Genomic DNA, 19,013 nt, shown 5'->3' on the forward strand with positions numbered 1-19,013 from the left:
TGATCTCTACGTCCGTCATCTAGCTTATGTTCTTCATGTAGCATTCAGATATTTTAGTTTAAAAAGGTTTAAACATGACTTGATTTTTGTGCAAGGGGGGTCTACAACCCCCCCCCCCCCCCGCCGTTGCATCGGATTCCTGTTCGATGGCCTCAATGGCGGCAAGAAGAGTGGGGACTCATCCGCCCATTCCGTTTTATGCCCTTAGGTTTTGTTTTCCCATTGACATCGACGACGCGGCAGAGGCGACAATGATGTGTTGGAATAAGGTCTCTTCAGTCTCTTCCTATCTTGACGATGTCCGTTTCGGCGTGAAGGGGCCTATGAGAGTTTGTATCCCCGGATATGTTGGCTCTCTTCAGAGCTTGCCTTATGGTGTGTCATTCAAGCAAAGCAATTAGCCAGCCATTAGTGTGACTGACATCTTATTTGTATTGTTCTCCGGCATGGTCTGATTTATCCAACCCTCTAAAACAATGTTGACGGATTGCAAACCTGTTTTGCATGGGATGATGCTCCAACTGATGTTTCTTCAACGACTTCATTTCAACGGACAAGTGGTTATTGTGGTCTTTAAAGCATGGTATGACGAAGACGTTTGCAGATATCTCTTTCTTTTACTGTTGGTTCAATGCAATTTTAATTTCTACGGAGTGGCGTACAATCAAAGGACGAAGAACAATACCCCCTTCGTCCCAAAATAAGTGTCGTTGATTTAGTATAATTTTGTAATAAATCGGTGGCACTTATTTTGAGACGAAGGGAATAGTATGCTGGGAAAAGTATTTTTTTTTACTGTCCAGTTGTGTTTCAGTTGTACTGCCTATTATTTTCCTTGCCAAATACCAGATATAATATACCTTTTTGGATGTCTTTTTTTATGTATCCATAAGAGAGAAACAACATAGTGAATTAAACATGCAAACACGACATAGTACATGAGTATAAACATAAGGACAATGATCGTCTACATAATTTACAAGAAAATAGAGATCAGATTAACATATTTAACATGGAAACGATGACAAAGCTTAGCTCACGATCACGGCCTTGTGCTTGTCTGACTAACTTCGACCTCGTCCACGATGGTGACACGAACAAGCAAATCAAGCGCCTCCACAACAGCCAACATGCTTGGACGTTTCCCGGGGCTTGCGTGAAGGCACCTATATGCGACCATGCAAGCATCATGTGCCGTTGTCACCGGGTAAATGTCTTTCAACACCGGGTCGATGACCCTCCCTAGCTTGAGCGGGTCTCTCAGACGTGGTCGTAGGTTCCGCAGGTTCTGTTCTGAAGCACAGGCCAACCAGGACAACCTCTGCCCGGTTAGGATCTCCAGTAACACCACTCCGAAGCAGTACACGTCGCTCTTCTTGGTGAAGTCCCCGGACATGACGTACTCCGGCGCAGAGCCGTACCCACTTGTTATGAGTGTGTACACGTTAGGATCGTCACCTTTCCCGTATTTTCTGGCGAACCACAGGTCTGATAGCTTGACATTGTTATACTGAAGTGTACACAGAGTAAAAATCATTAGCAAGTGTATGTTGGGTCTAGCCAGGTAATAGTGGCAATCGATGGTCTTTCTAGTGGCCCTGCTGATAAAATGCTTAATTACAATGTCCGTGACTCTTTCAGTGCATAAACGAAAATACGAAGTTCTTGTCAAATGGAAAAGAATCGTGATTGCAAAAGTAAATTAAGAAACCTATCCCTAGAACCACTTCTTTATGGTTAAGTATAGTTTTGACTGTGTGCATCTTAGTTATGTAGAGACCGGGTATTGCTAATCATGCTTTGTATCTGCTTGATGTTACATTTGAGTTAATAAAAAGCGCCCTTTATTGAAAAATTGTTGCCCGCTCCTCTCGTGTTAGGTGGTTGTTTCTTTCTTTCCAATCGTTGCCTAGTGGGCACGGTCAACCAAACAAAACATGTTTATTGTGTTGTACTATCAATTTTATTTCAATGAAATTAGGGTGCAAAGTTTATTTCATCAAAAAATTGTTATCCTCTCAAAATTCCATGCATATGGACTAAATAAACAATCACTAAAAAAAGAGGAAGAATGATCACCGAGTCTAGTAAGATGTTGGAGGCGTTAAATTTGACGGAGATCAGTGGCTTCTCTTCACCATGGAGGGACAACAACCCTTTCGCGGTAGCTAGAGCAATGCTTAACCGTGTTGACCATGACAACACAACACAAATATCTAAAACATATGATACATGATATTATTTTGCCAATAGATATCACATGAAATTGTTTTGCAGGTACAAATCACTGGAAAATTAACTTGATCCATTTCAATTCTTGCAGAAATCATTAATCATGAATCATGCTCTGCACACATCACAGATCACTTTCAAAAGGAGTAGTACGTAGTTTTGCAAATGTGGGTTAATTAAAGTCAAGGCGTTAATTGGGAGGTTTCGTGCGTACTGACTTACCACTGGAGAGGTAGTTTGCCAAGCTGCCATGGCCCATTAGCTCGTAGACGAGAAGCCTGTGCAGCCCCTCGTAGCAGTAGCCGATCATCTTCACCAGGCTCGGCTGCCGCGGCTGCAGCTCCCCCAGGAATATCGAATCTTTCTAATCACAGAGAAGGAAGTTGATTAGAGATACTATTCACTAACAGAACACGTACATCGATCTACCTACATACCAGATGTTCCTCGGAGTGGTAGTCGTCAGCACGCACTCTCTTGACGGCGACTGGCTGCGCCGGGATCCCGGCCGGATGCCGTCCTCGAGGGATCCCCCGTACACCGTCCCCAAACTGCCGCTGCCGATTTTGTTTCTTGAGGTGAACCTGTGCAGGTTGGAGTTGGGCGACACAGGCGCCGGCACCGGCAACTGATCCTCCTTGATGGCGGCGTCGGTAAGCAGATCGAGCACCTTCACGACGTCCGACATGTCTGGCCTGTCCTCGGGTTTGACATGGAGACACTTGTATGTGACCAGGGCAGCCTTGTGTGCGGCTGCCACTGGGTAGATGCCCTTCAATGCTTTATCCATGATCCCTGCCAGTTTAACCGGGTCTTCGAGATTCGGCCGCGCGTACTCCAGCAGGTCCCGCTCCTCCTTGACGGGTCTTTTCATGTCTACCCACTTCATCCCTGTGATCAGAATCTCCAACAACAACACCCCGAAGCTGTACACGTCGCATTTCGGGGTGAGACTGCCGGACATGACGTACTCTGATGCGCTGCCGCGCGGTGTTCCTAGGCGCGAGCGCGTGGTGGTGACCGAGCCGTCGCTCGCTCTCGTGTCAAGCCTCAGGCCCGAGAGCGAGATCTTGGCATTGTTATCCTGGAGAAGGAGCATAAACTATTAGCCGGTTGTGTCCTCCCAAGTTGCGTAGTTAACATTTAACAAGGGCGAGAGATGCAGAATGGTCTCCTACCGAGTCCAGTAGGATGTCGGAGGCATTGAATTCGCCGCAGATCAATGGCTTCTCCGTGCCGTGGAGGGACACCAGCCCTTTCGCCGTAGCTAAGACGATGCTTAGTCTGGTTGACCATGGCAGCACGGGACGATAAAAAGCTGAAATTTGCATCACATGAAATGAATTCATTTCGATGTCATTTTCTGATTTGCACATATGGGGAATTGGGGATAGAGTCAACGCTAGGAGGGCTCCTTGTGTGCGTACGTACGCTTGAAGAAGTAGTCGTCCAAGCTGCCATGGGCCATGAGCTCGTAGACGAGGAGCCTGTGCTCCTCCTCGCAGCAGTAGCCGATCATCCTCACCAGGCAAGGATGCCGCAGCTGCAGCTCCCCGAGGAACATCGCCTCCTTCTGATCACACGGTAGCCGAGAGATGGAGATGGACTACATCTGATCAATGTGAAATTGGGGGCTGACATCGAGGAGTAGGTATGTACCACCATTTCCTCGACGCAGTTGTCGACCCGCCACCGTGTCCGCTTGACGGCGACGGGCTGCGCCGGGAGCCTCGGCCGGACACCGTCCTCGATGAATCCCCTGTACGCCGTCCCGAACTCGCCGCTGCCGATTTGGTTGCAGCAGGCGAACCCCTCGGTTGCCGCGCACAGCTCCGCGAACGTGAAGGCGTGCAGGTTGGAGTTGGACGCCGCCAGCGACAGGTCGTTGTTCCTGACGATCGGCGGTGGCTGCTCCGCCAACCCGCCGCTTGCTGGGACGTTCTCCCCAGCCGCCATGGTCCCGCCGAGGCAACCGTCGAGGAGTGACCTCCACGACGACGAAGACGCCGTCGACTTCCTTGAAGCAGCCTTGGAACCGGACCCCATAGTTAGCCCGCGCGGTACCCACGCAGCTACTAGCTTGCAAGTTGCAAGTGATGCCTTATAGCATATTTTTCTCGAATATGCACGAGTGTGCATATCATTCATTAAAAAAAGGAGGGGAGAGAACCCCAAATCCACATTACAAGCTTATTTACATGCGGACCTCGTCCAACACCACCCCACACTTGACACAACTACTCGCTAGTACCCCACGCTTCCTGCTCTACTTCGAACCCTACATTGTGTCCTTTGAACAATCCCGCCTTCGCCCATAGCCTACCTTCCTCCTGTATGCGTTGTATGGTTCGTGGAACCGACGGCCTCTCCCCATTAAAGATCACGTCATTCCGCTGTTTCCAGATCATCCACATCCCAAGAAGGCATTTGGCTTTGTGCGCACGCCCGCTGTCTGAGTTTCCGTCTTGCCTTGTCGACCATTGTTCTAGCGGTTCATTTTGCCTCGGCTCAATGTCCACTCTCTCCGTAAGTCGGCCCATTGTCGACCGAATCTGCCTCGCGAATACACACTCCATCAACAAGTGCTGCATGGTTTCATCATGTTGGTTGCACAACGGGCATGTGTCCTGGTGGGGTAGTCCACGTCGGGCGAGCCTATCCGAAGTCCAGCATCTGTTCCTTATCGCCAGCCAGGAGAAGAACCGGCATCGCCTTGGCGCCTTAGTCTGCCAGGTAAACACGGCAGTTGGGGACACCTCTCTCCCCATGTACCGAGCCGCATATGTCATACGAGCCGAGAACTCTCCATTCTGCTCCCATGTCCACCTCACCGTGTCTTCCATCTCATCAGCAAGTTGCACTTCCGCCACCTTTGGCCAAAGATTTAGAAATTCGTCCAGAGCCTCCGGTGGTAGGTCAGTTCCAACGTCGTTGGCCCAGTTGTTGTTGCGTATTGCATCCGCCACCAGCTTCGACTGGCGCACTCTCTTCGTGACTAGACTGTAGATTCGCGGGGCCAGCTCAGACACCCGAAAACCGTCGATCCATCTATCCTCCCAAAAAAGTGTTTTTCTGCCATTGCCTATCATTGTCCGCGCAGCTGCATGCACCAAAGCTTGCGAGTCAGCTGGCACCACGATGGAGAATTCTGCCCTGGGCCTTTCCTTGTCCACCTTTTGAAGCCATGGCCATCTTGCCCGTAGTGCTTTATTCATCCAAAACAGGTTGGGTAGCCCTAGTCCGCCTGTGCATTTGGGCGTACATACTTCGTCCCATGCAACCGCACAAGATCCACCACTTGCTTCATTCTTTCCACGCCACAGGAAGCTTCTGCAGATCTTGGTTAGCGCCACTAAAGTTTTCCTTGGCAGGTCCAGAGCCAGCATCGAGTGCACCGGGATGGCACATAGTACCGATTGGATCAACAGCAGTCTACTACTCTTTGGCAGCAAAGCTGCTTTCCACATTGGTAGGCAATCAACAACTTTGTCCACCAGATGTTGAAGTTGCGCCGCGGTGGGTTTCCTTATCGTTAGTGGCATCCCCAGATACTTGCACGGGAATGAGGCATTGGCACAGCCCAAGGAAGAGGAGACCAGATCCATCTCCTCCTGAGAGCATCGAATCGGTAAGGAGACACTCTTGGCCATGTTGACAACAAGGTCGGAGGCCTGCCCAAATAGCGCAAGTATATGTCGGCACATCCTTGTTTCCAGCTCATTGGGTTTGAAGAACACCACTACATCATCCGCGAACATAGATACACGCTGTTGCAAGCCGTTCCGTGCCAGTGGCTCCAACAAACCTCTGTCCATGGCATACTTGAACATGGCCCTGAGAGGCTCCATGCACAGAATGAAGAGCATAGGCGATAGCGGATCACCTTGTCATAGACCCTGACACGCCAGAATCGGTTTGCCAGGTATGCCATTCACCATGATCCTTGTGAAGGAAGTTGCTAGCAGCCCACAGATCCATGCAATCCATTTTTCTCCAAATCCAAAGCGCCGCAGTACCTCGATGACAAAAGGTCAACTGATCGAGTCAAAAGCTTTGGTAATGTCCAACTTCAGAAGAACCGTTGGGGATTTCAACACATGTAGACGATGTGCCATGCACTGAACAAGAATGAAGTTGTCATGCAAGGAACGCCCCTTAACGAACGCACTTTGGTGTTGCCCGATGAGCTTTGGAAGATCCTCCGCCAGTCTAGTTTCCAGAACTTTGTCAAAGATTTTGACTGGTCCACTAATGAGGCTCACCGGCCAGTACTCCCTGATGTCCATTGCGCCAGCCTTCTTTGGTAATAGCGTGACCAGAGCCTTATTGATTGTAGCCATGCCCCGCATATCCTCCCTATGAAACTGCTCAAGCGCCCTCATGAAATCCACCCTCACAATATGCCAGCAAGTTGTGTAGAACCTGCCGGTGAACCCGTCGGGTCCCGGCGCCTTGTCCATAGGCATGCCCTTGATGGCTTTGTGAATTTCCTCCTCCGTAAATGGTGCCTCAAGCCTTGATAAATCCGTAGATGGTAAGTCAAGCACATCCAGGTTGATATTGGCTTCTCTAGCCCCTGTTGTTCCCATCAGATCCTGGAAATAAACATCCACCACATCCGCTATCCTCTCCTGCCCGGTGAAGATCTCGCCATTGTGCTGAATGACAGTTATAGAGTTCTTCCTCTGCCTATGCCTCGCGTTCCTTTGGAAGAAAGCAGTGTTTGCGCCCCCACCTTCAGATGCAATAGGCGCGATCTTTGTCTGGCAATCATTCTCTCCAAGGAGCAAAGCCCTAACAATTTCCTCTTTAACAACTTGCGGAGTCCATGCTCCTGATTCGACAGCACCCTAGATTCTGCCGCCACATCCAGTCTTGATATGATTTCCATTGCCAAAGCTATCTGGAGACGGGTGTTGCCAATCCAACAGTCGCTCCAACTTTGCAAGGCCTTCGCCGTGGCCCACAGCTTGTTGTCCAACACTATAAATGGGTTGCCCACCGAAGGTATGGATTGCCACGCCTGCTCCACTGTGTCCAAAAATCCTACAGCTTTGGGCCAGAAGCACTCGAATTTGAAGCGGTGGCCCACCTCGAACTCAGCATCCAAGTCCACAAGTAATGGGCAGTGGTCCGAGATTGCCGTACCGAGCGTAGTTAGCAGACTCTTGGGGTATATATCCTCCCAGCAGTTGGTAACGAAAACATGGTCTATTTTCTCCATCGTTGGGTTTCGACGCTCATTGCTCCACGTGTAGCGCCTCCCATTGAGGTATAGCTCCTTGAGCTCGAGCCTATTTAGCATGGCCCTAAATCTAGCCATCATGCGCCTATTGGAAGTTGCCTTATTCTTGTCCTCCGGATTGACAAGCAAGTTGAAATCGCCCACAATCGCCCATGGCCCCGCATGAAGGTCTCTAACATCCCGAATCTCCTCAAGAAAAGCCACCTTTTCTGCATCACCTTGTGGCCCATAAACCCCGGTAAGCCACCACATGGGTAGCCCTTCCTGTTGGATTAGTGTTGTTAGGGTATTTGCCGTTAGGTGTGTATTGGTGACGGATACCACCAATTGATCCCATGCAAGTAGTATTCCACCTCTAGTGCCCACCGCCGGAAGATAGTAGAAATGCTCAAATCTATTGCCAAGGGTTTGTCTTACAATATCATCCGAAATGACCTCCATCTTTGTTTATTCAAGACACACTACATCCACTTTTGCCGCGTCTACCGCTTGGAAGATAGTGTTTCTACGTGCCGGGGAGTTAAGCCCTCTCACGTTCCACACCAAGATTTTAGGAGGTTGCGTAGTCATATTAGCATCCCACCTCCACCATGGCACTAGGGACTAAAGGCCCTCGACCACCGTATCCTCATCCCCTTGTAGAGGTAAGATGGATTCCTCCCACCCAAACAACGCCAATATGGCCTTGACATGGCAGTCCATGAGCGGCTTGTCGAACAGCCTCGCGTATGCTTCCAGGGTGTCGTCGCTTATCAGATCTGCCTCGTTCGCTAGACATAATTTCTTGATCAGGACTGCTTGTTGTTTTGAAGCTCGAGAGCCCCGGCCTCCCTTGGCAAGCCGCACGCTGCGCCTAGGAGTTGTTACTAGCGCCTTCTTCTGGTGCGGTCTTCTCTGCCTCACCGCAATGCCTCTGGATGTGGGCTGCTCCAGGATCGGCGTGATGTTGCCCCTGAGGTCATTGCAAAGCTGGGCCGCCCTATCTTCAGGAGACGGGTCCGGCACGGCAAGGGCGGACGACAGATTTGTTTCCTCAAGATGCTCAGAAAGGCTAACCAAAAACCATCCAGCGCCTCCCGTGCATGGCGGCGTCCCATCCACATGCAGCTCGGGCCCCACTAGTCCCTCCGCAGATTCTGAATACCCCGGCAAATCGACCAGTACGGAACTGCCACAGTTGTCGCTGTTAAAATCCTCCTCGGTCCGGGCGCATGGCCCCCGCAGCGGGCTTTCCTCCACATGGGAGAGGCGCAGTTCCCAATCTCCCACTCTGATCCCAAGCGAATCTGTAGTGCCCGCAGGGCTGCTAGGCCCCACCATCGGACGCGACCCAGCCTGGCCCAGCGTTGTCTGCCCAACCATCGTCAGAGGGGGCACAATCCCACCATCCGGTTGGTTGATCGAAGCCACCAAATCCTCACGAACCAGCAGCCTTGGCACATAGCCTGCTCGGCCCCCACTCTGGTGCCCAGTGGGGCCGACTCTGCTTTCCACTGACGGGGCCTCCATGCCTATCGAATCGCCTAGGGCGCGCTCCACCACCAACGGGCGTTCCACGCTGACCTCACCCACGATCAGGGTCGCGTCAGCCGTATCATCCGAAACAGTCCCCGTACAGTCCACCTGGTCCCGCTGACCGGCCACGTGGTTTCGAAATCCACCACCCTGCTGCGGCTGTGGCGGCGAAGGGGCCGAATTCGTCGAAGAAGAATCCGGCGAGGCCCTGGATGGCGGCACCGGCGGGCCCCCGTTTGCATCTCGACGGTCACCACTCCCATCATCATCAGCAGACAGCGGGAAGGGGGCGGCGCCGGTGGTGGCGGAGGCGCCGCCCCGGCCAAATCGTCCACCCGAATCGCGTCCCCAATCTGGCTGATCGAAATCGGGTACCACATCGCGTCGTCTTGCTTTCCGGCAGCCATGGCGTGCTCGCCGCGCCTGCCCTGTTCTTCCACCACGAGAATGCGCTTAGAAGGGATCCTTGCCGGGTCATCCGTCCGCAGCCAGACCTTGAATTCAGCCATATCCTAGACAAGCTTGACCGCTCATACATGAGTAGTCTAGTGCTACATCCATCCTAGTTTATTAGCCCCCTTTGTAATTTGTGTTAAATTTTGATCAAAGATTTAACTAACAAAATGTTAATGCATGTCAACAAATATTACATCATTGGATTCGTATTTGAACATAGTTTTCAATGATATAATTTTTTGTTACACGCATGAACATTTTGTTATTTTAATCTATAGTTAAAATTTGGCACAAAATACAACGAGGACCAATAAACCAAGATGGAGGTAGTAGAAAGAGCAGTACCATCAATAATGATCGGTAGCATAATGGCTAGTACACGATAAGTTTTACTTGTTGCATTATCGACCAAAATGTAGGTTAAGTAGAGAGCAACAGATCAGTCATTGACCACGGGAGGAAGCTGCGGGCTGCTGGAGAAGAACCCGTACTAGTCATGGACGAAGCCACATCCAACGAGATTGACCATGCATCTCCGCGCCCCGCTGCAGAAGTGGTTAACCTCGCAGTCGAGTACATAGGACAGGCATGTTCGGTAGTCGGTTAGTGCCAGATACAATGTACATTTGACTAGCCCAGAGAGTCCGACCGCGGCGGTGGCTAAGAGCACTCGAGAGGAGGAGGCATTCCTCGGGACCGTTGCTGGGAGGTGTTCAATGTTGGCCTGGAAGGTGCCGTTGATAGCATAGATGTTGCTAGTTGCTCCGTAGAAGGTGTGGAGGACGGCGACGAGTGACGGGGCAAGAGAGACGTCCAACATTATGGTTGATGCGAGGTAGGAGGCCCCCATAGCTACATCTGATGGAGAGATAAGAGCGTGAGAGAGGGAGGGCGGGATCAGGTAACGATGGATCAAAGAGAGCGAGAAAGTGATGACGATGGACAGCTAGCTAGCTCTAAGTGATCGAGCATGTAACGGAAGTGCACTTGTTACCATTGTCGCACTCTGAGAGATGCATGCGTGCATAGCTAGCAGCCTCCTGGCCTCACCGCGCGCCTCATCAAGCTAAACAACTGATGTCGTGTACAAAATAAAAAGATTCGTCTGCTATCCATTTGAAGAAAATACAACATTATTGGATGTTGATGATCAATGATTTCGTTCGCTTCTACAATTATTAATAAGTGTGTGTTTGGGAGGGGAGGCTTGGCCCTTAGGGTCGTACAACCCCGTCCTCAATGCTCAAGTGTGCAGGATTACAACTTTCTCGATCGCCTGAGTTGCATTCATCTTCGTGAGACTGTTACACCAATAATACATGATCCTCGCCTGGTATTGGGCTAACCGTGCAGGGAATATTGGGCTGACATCTCGAGATCCATGCGCCTGCCACATGATTGGTGTGTAACTATGTTACTAGTGTGCAACTTTTAATCCCGGACTGAGATAGTATTTGGAAGAGTTAAAATGTCTTAGTATGTACTAGATCATGATTGGTGTGTGTCGCTGCGCCCGCCTTAGTATGCACAAGCAGGTGCATGACCTTCAGTGACCCTTCTACTATGATCATGGACCACTCGCCACGCGAATTGGTGGATTAGGTCAGAGGTCAAAGGTGTCATGATCCTCAGGAGTACACCTTGTGTCTCACCTCGTGTGATCTGTTGCCTTCAAAAAACCTTGCTAACCCAAAGTATGAGACTTTTCGTTTCAAGTCACAGTCGAATAGGACATTTGTATCTAAAAATGCATGCACAACACCAGTGGCGGAGCTAGATGAAAACTTCTAGGGAGGGCAAAGATAGAATATGAGTGTTTGCAGCAGGAGGATGCTTGAAGATTTTCATCTAAGCCCTCCCATAAACTTTTTGTTCACAACTTGGTTTAAAGATGTGGGGGAGGGGGCAATGGCCCTCTCAGCCTAACACATAGCTTTGCCCTTGCATGACACGCGATAGATTGATTGCAATGGTACTATGACCAAGAGTAACCAAAAAAACATAGCATAGATGTTTTTGTTAGAAAAGGAGGATTACCCCCGACCTCTGCATCTAGGCGATGCATGCAGCCATTCATAGATGTGATTGTCTAGACTCTTGTTGGGGAGCTACTCGTAAACAATTGTAGACCCATCGGGCGGGGATAATCATTCCGGTCCTGGGAGAGGTGGCGACACCAGTCTGAGCTGAGGGAAGCCAGCCAATTGAGTCACTGAAACGACCACAGGAGGCACCCCCCCCTAGGTAGAAACCAGTTGTCGTTTCATATATGCGCTAGGAGATAGTATCCTATCCCCCTCAATCTCAGGAGTCGTTTTCTCTATGCCCGACTTATGGGTGGAAAAAATATGTATTTCGGTCACCATGTCGTAGCCAATTGGCCCTGCCCCGCTGGAGCCATGCTACTTCTTCTGCTCTTTCTCTCTACATTGCATCAAAGAAATTAGAGAGAGAGAGAGAGAGAGCAGATGGATCCTATCCCCTATAACGAACACACATTCCTATCTATTGATAGAAAAGAAAGATCTTCGTCACGGACTTTTTCTTTGTTCTTTTTTTTAGATTTGAGGAATTCCTCATATCCAAGGCAGCTCCCCACAAACACCCTACCCATATGACTATGCCCCCTTTTGAATCGACAGTAGATTGGAAAAGCTCATCTGACCCCAAGGTGGTACGTATCCTATAGAAGCTGTCACAATCATTAATAGGAATATGACAACTTCGAGACACTGAACAAATTCCTTAGGACTGCTATAACTCGCATGATATAGACCACAAAAATATGAAGGTGAACCACAATGAGAAACTTGCCCCATTAGCATGCATATAACGGAGCAACCAGCCCCCTTCAAGTTCCCCTGCTCCTCAAAATAAGCACCTATAATTCTCACTAAGTTTTTGTGCAGTAGCTTAGCAAGCAAAAGCAGCTCCAATGCCAACTCGTTTATCCCCTGTCGAGAACTCTGTGATAGTCTCTTAATGATGAGTGATTGGTTAGAGAGAGTTCCCTAATGTATAAAATGGAGACATTGGTAAAAAAATACTGCAACAATAAATAGGTGTACCTTGTAAAGTGTGCCAAAACCACCTTCACCTGGTTTGTTATCTAAATCTAATTCCGTCGTTGCACCTCAAAGTATTTGCAGATCTATTTAAAGGGACTCATCAACTTTTTTTATCCTTGTGATCAAATATACCTAGCATAACAATTATAGTTCTACCTCAGAAGTAAAAATTGACATGGATAGTTACAGTGCCACCTTGAAAATAAAGCATGCATAGCAAGATTACTCAACGGCTGATTTCTCGGTAGCAAAACACTTTCTTAGAGGTAGAAATATTCTAGAAAGTCTTGTGGTGGCTGAGTGGCTCACAAAGTGGTACATAGCATCCATCAAGCGAAATAACCATCGGTGATCATCAAACTTGATTACAGAAAAGAGTATGACCGCGTGAATTGGACTTCCTTTTTGAAATCCTACGTGTAGAGGTTTAAGCAAAAAAAAAAAATAGATTGGTCGATTTAAAATACAACACATATAGACCTAATAATTTTTTAAAAGAATTTGCCCGGTCGCAATATTGGAAGGGGGTGACGTGGGCTCCTCTGGCAACAAATTCTTGGTTTGATGCCTACCCAGCGGATTAGTCTTGTTTCCCGGCAGATCGCAGTGTCAAGCCTAACCTTATGTTTGTTTTCTCAACAGATATCACTCATCGAACTCCTGATCTTACGGGATACATTACCAAAGGGTAGATATATATTAACAGACAACTTCATAATACACACGAAAATGCTACATCTATGTAATTCACGGATTTCTTCCTTCGCATCCGCGCGTCAGAGTGCGTGATAGCTTCACGCGCTGGTGCCTTTCGGACAGGGCCAAGGGACCCACCACGTGTGTGTGTGCAACATCACAAAAATCACCCCCCCCCCCCTTATTTGAACTGCTGGGCTCGGGCATGTCCTTAAATCCTACGTGACCTGCCTAATTAATTCTCTCGGTCACCCTGATTTTCATGGGTGTGGGCCCCTCCCACCCCCTTCAATCTGACCCCAAGTCTCCGTGTTCTCTATCACGTAAAAACCATATGTTTCTTCGCTAAAAAAACATACATTACTTTAAGTAGGTCTACCATTACTCCAATAGACAGGTGCACTTGCATGTTCTTTTTGTGGTCGCTTTTCTTTCTCCTGTTATAAGCATAGTTTGTTCCTTCAATATATGATTTCTTTACTAGATATATACTCCCTCTGTAAACAAATGTAAAAGTGTTTATATCACTATTAATGATCTAAACACTTTGATACACCCACTGTAAAGAAATATAACGATCTTCTTATCTTCTTATATTTCTTTACAGAGGGAGTATAAATCAGGGCGTCATGAAGGGAGTGCGTAGCCAAAATAATGTAAATTATAGTTAACATAGATCTAAGAAAAACTACAATTAGTGTGATTTGGTTTGTAGCTGCATGGACTGTAAGTATGTTTTTCTAATATATTCTGTTGTGATTTCAAGAAAATACGGTGTCCACTGCTTTTCTATCCTACGTGGAAAGTGATATTCTCTTTTCATTTGATAGTTAAGTGCTTGTTTTTCTTTTTAATTTCCTATCAACACCAATATTTTGATTATCTGACTAGGTATAGAATAGTTGCACTACTTTTTCCCATAAGTGATCATGTCTTCGCTTTCACATCGCTAGAAAGTTTAAGCCTTCACAACAAATTGCCTTAAAAGAAACATAGTACTCCCTCCATTCCAAAATATAGTGCGCCCGCGCTTCCCAGGTCCAACTTTGATCATAAATTTAACCAACGAGACCAACTGCGGCGGGAGAAAAAATTATATAATTGAAAACTTCTTTCGAATATGAATTCACTGATATAATTTTTGCTCCCGCCGCAATCGGTCTTGATAGTTAAATTTACGGTCAAAGTTGAAGCACGTAGATAGAGGAAGCACTACATTATGGAATGGAGGGAGTAGTACAATACCCACCAGTGCCAAGCATTGAGATAAGATGCGCTGAAGATTCGCTCACCGTTCGTCCTGTTTGGTGGTCTGCCGCCGTCTCTCCAGTCCTCTCCTCCTCATAATTTAACGCAAGTACTACTACTCTGCTCACGACCGTACTGAACTGATTGGCTTGCTGCTATAGCTGGCTAGCTCTGTTGGAATAGACGTATAGGAGACGTATAGGGATAGGGGTTTGTTTAAATTCTGTACTTCATCTCTATCTCTTCTTCTCTCTCGATCTCTTTGTAATGACTGTCCTGGTCGATCTCTCGATCTCCTGTGTAACTTGTATGCTAAGGCTAACGCCCAATATATACATACGGCCCAAGACAAAGGGTTCTACGCTTCCCACAAGATTTTACATGGTACCAGAGCCTCTTCCTCATTAGATCGAAAGAGATTGCATCTAGCTACCTCCGCGACCGATATCATGTCCACCACCGCCGCTGCCATAACCCCAAGCACCATGGGTGCGCTCTCCACCACCTCATCTTCCACCTTTGCCTCATCGTCCACCTCCACCAACACCACCTCCCTCGGATCGCCACCACAAGAGAAGCTTATGAGGGGCAACTTCCTACTTTGGAAGGCCATCGTGCTCCCGTAGATCAGAGGCACACAGATGGAGCACCACCTCGATGAGAAGAGCCCGCCACCGCCGGCCACTCTCACCATCACCAAGGACGGCAAAGAAGAACAAGTCGTCAACTTTGCGAGATCCCTTTGGTATGCACAGCAGCAACAACTTCAAGGATACTTGATGGGTTCGTTTTCCCGTGAGATTCTTGCCCAGGTCGCCACGCTCCAGACGCCGGCCGAGGTGTGGCGCACCATCCACGCCATGTTCGTTGCTCAAAGTCAAGCCCAAGCGATCAACATTCGCATCGAGCTTATACCAACCTAAAAAAAGGTAACATGTCCATGGCTGACTACCTTGGTAAGATCAAAAGTCTCACCGACGTGGTTGCAAGCTCTGCTGCGGCACTCTCTGATTCAGAGATCGTCTCCAAAATTCTCGCCGGCCTGGACATGGAGTACAACCCGGTGGTCTCTGCGCTTGTCGCCAGGGTGGACCCCATCACCGCCCAGGAGCTCTATAGCCAGCTACTCAGTTTTGATGCCCGCCTCACCCTCCTCCATGGCGCCGACCTTCGGCAATCCTCCGTCAACTCTGCCTCACGTGGCCACGGCCGTGGGCACGGTCACTAGGGGCAACGTGGCGGTGGGCGTGGACGCGGCGCTCCTCAGGGCGATGGCGCCCGCTCTGGTGGGGGGGGGGTCTGGCTCCAACAACAGGGGCGGCTACAACACCAGTGGCAATGGCGGCTTCAATAACAACAACGGCCGTTGCCCTCCTTCCCGTGGTCGCCCTCGCTGCCAGCTTTGCAAAAAGCCTGGCCACGAGGTGATTGACTGCTGGCATCGGTTCGACGAGGACTTTGTACTCGACTCCCTCCATGTTGCTGCTGCAATACGTGAACAAGGCGGTGACAGCGTCTGGTACATTGACTCTGGCGCTACGGACCACGTGACCAACGAGCTCGAGCAACTAGCCCTTCGTGAGCACTACCATGGCAACGATCAGATTCACACCGCCAGTGGTGGAGGTATGGAATTTTGTCACATCGGTCAAGGCTCTATTAATTCCCCTACACTTAAATCGTGATCTTGTTCTTAGAGATGTGCTTCACGTTCCACAAGATGACAAGAACCTTGCATCCATGTCTCATTTAGCCACCGATAATAATATCTTCTTTGAAACTCACCCTCGTTATTTTTTCATCAATGATCGGGCAACGAGGGAACTTCTTCATCACGGTAGATGCGTTGGAGGGCTCTACCCCATTCCATCCGGAGCACTAGGTCGCAAGCATCTTCATGTTTACTCCGTCATCAAGCCCTCTTTGGCACGGTGGCATCAACGATTAGCGCATCCATCTTTGATCATTGTCAAACAAATAGTCAATAAAGACAATCTTTCTTTGTCTCATAGTCGAATTTGTGAGTCTGTCTGTGAAGCTTGTCAATGTGCCAAGAGCCATCAGCTTCCCTATCCCAAGTCAACTAGTGTGTCACATGCTCGGTTAGAAATTATTTTCAGTGATGTATGGGGCCATGCCCGAGATTCTTTTGGTAGGAAAAAAATATTATGTCAGTTTTATCGATGATTATAGCAAGTTTACTTGGATATATTTGCTTCGCTATAAATCTGAGGTTTTCTCTACTTTCCAAGAATTTCAGAAACTTGTTGAGCGCCAATTTGATAGAAAAATCCTTGTAGTCTAAAGTGACTGGGGAGGGGAGTATGAGAAACTCAACTCTTTTTTCCGTAGCATCGGGATAGTTCATCATGTATCTTGTCCTCATGCTCATCAACAGAATGGCTCCGCTGAGCGCAAACATCGCCACATTGTTGAAGTTGGCCTTTCTCTCTTAGCTCATTCTTCCATGCCTCTCAAGTACTGGGATGAAGCATTTATCACCGCCACTTACCTCATCAATAGGCTTCCTAGCAAAGTTATTGGCAACACTACTCTGTTAGAGGGTCTCTATCATCAAAAACCTGATTACAACTATCTTAAAATATTTGGGTGTGCTTGTTATCCAAATTTGCATCCATACAATCATCATAAACTTGAGTTTAGATCCACTCAATGTGTCTTTCTTGGCTATAGTAATCTTCATAAAGGTTATAAATGCCTTGAAATTTCTACTGGACGCATCTATATTTCTCGCTATGTTGTTTTTGATGAGACACTCTTTCCTTTTGCCAAACTACACCCCAATGCGGGAGCCTTGCTTTGTGCAGAAATTGCACTTCTTTCTGACTCTGCCACACTACCTGATCACGGGGGTGAACTAAATGAACTTGATCATGTACAAAAATCCCAAGGAAATTCTGATTCTGTTGATATTTGTGCTAATTCACGCTGTCATTTTATGTGTGAGGAAACAAACAAGGTGGGCACGGAACCTGCTGCTGATCCGGCTAACAGCGCACGATCCCGAGCAGATTCGCCCGCCCAGCCTGCTGTCTCTGGCAGCGCGCGATCCCACGAGGATCCCCCCGTGTGCCCGGACTCACGTGGCCTGGTGGCCGACCGCACCGACCGGGTGGCGCCCACCGCGCCTGCAGCATCACCTCGCATCGGTCCCGCCGCGCCTTCACCTACCACGTCTCCATGCGTCGAGCCGCCTGCCAGCCCATGTGCGGAGGGGGACGAATCGCCTGTCGCCACGACTGCGCGGGCCTTCACAGCACTCGACCGTGGGTGCGGGCCTGACCCCACAGCGGCTGGTCGCGGGTGCGCGCCTGGTCCCTCGACTGATTCGCTGCATGGATCCGCCTCGGTTCAGGAGCCGGCTGGGCTGTCGCGTGCATCGGATCGGGAGCCGGTTGGATCCTCTCTGGCAGCGATTGCTCCTGTGCTCCCTACATCTTCTCTTCGGCAAACATGGTCTCGGTCAGGTATTGTCAAGGAAAAACAGTATAATGATGGTACGATAAGGTATGACAAAATCAAACGTGCCTTTCTTACCACTACTGGTGAACCAATTCACTTGCATGACGCTCTTGCTAATAAGGATTGGAAGGAAGCTATGGATAATGAATATAATGCACTTATGAAAAATAAGACTTGGCACTTGGTTCCACCAAAGTATGGAGACAATGTTATTGATTGCAAATGGGTGTATAATATAAAAATGAAGTCTGATGGAAGCATAGACAGATATAAGGCTAGATTAATTGCTAAAGGATTTAAACAAAGGTTTGGAATTGATTATGAAGATACCTTTAGTCCTGTTGTTAAGTCAACTACTATTCGTCTTGTCTTGTCTATTGTTGTTTCTAGATGGAGTCTAAGACAGCTAGATGTTCAGAACGCGTTTCTTCATGGTATTCTTGAGGAAGAAGTGTTCATGTGGCAACCACCAGGTTATGAGAATCCCAGCACACCACAACATGCCTGTAAGTTGGATAAAGCTTTGTATGGTTTGAAGCAGGCCTCAAGAGCCTGGTATTCCAGATTGAGTATGCAGTTGCAACGCCTTGGGTTCATACCATCCAAGGCAGATACCTCACTATTCTTCTTTAATAAAAGCAATGTCACTATCTTTGTGCTTGTTTATGTTGATGATATAATTGTTGCTAGTTCCAGTTCAGATGCCACTACTTGCTTGCTTAAGGATCTCAAGTTGGAATTTGCTCTCAAGGACTTGGGTGATCTTCATCATTTTCTTGGTATAGAGGTAAAGCAAGTTAAAGATGGCATACTTCTCTCACAGGAAAAGTATACAACAGATATTCTCAGGAGAGTAGGATTGGAGAATTGTAAGCCAGTCAATACACCAATTTCTACCTTAGAAAAACTTTCAGTGGAAAGTGGAGAAGTTCTTGGACTAGAGGATGCAACAAATTATAGGAGTGTTGTAGGTGCTTTGCAATATTTAACACTCACTCGTCCTGATATATCTTATTCAGTAAACAAGGTATGCCAATATTTACATGCACCTAGAACTACTCATTGGACTG

The 19,013-nt window shown here is 48.3% G+C and overlaps 1 protein-coding gene across 1 annotated transcript; it reads right to left on the minus strand.

Annotated features, from left to right (window-relative positions):
* Positions 1-945: 945 nt before the first annotated feature.
* On the minus strand, positions 946-2,202 carry LOC119367359 (probable serine/threonine-protein kinase PBL8). The gene is made up of 2 exons (XM_037632891.1): positions 2,080-2,202; positions 946-1,510 (listed from the first exon to the last, which is right to left on the minus strand). Exon 2 carries the CDS (start codon positions 1,394-1,396, stop codon positions 1,043-1,045), a length of 354 nt encoding a protein of 117 aa, XP_037488788.1. The 5' UTR covers positions 1,397-1,510; positions 2,080-2,202; the 3' UTR covers positions 946-1,042.
* Positions 2,203-19,013: the final 16,811 nt, after the last annotated feature.

Source organism: Triticum dicoccoides, chromosome 2B, assembly GCF_002162155.2.
Source record: "Triticum dicoccoides isolate Atlit2015 ecotype Zavitan chromosome 2B, WEW_v2.0, whole genome shotgun sequence".
In the NCBI taxonomy this organism is placed as follows: Eukaryota; Viridiplantae; Streptophyta; class Magnoliopsida; order Poales; family Poaceae; genus Triticum; species Triticum dicoccoides.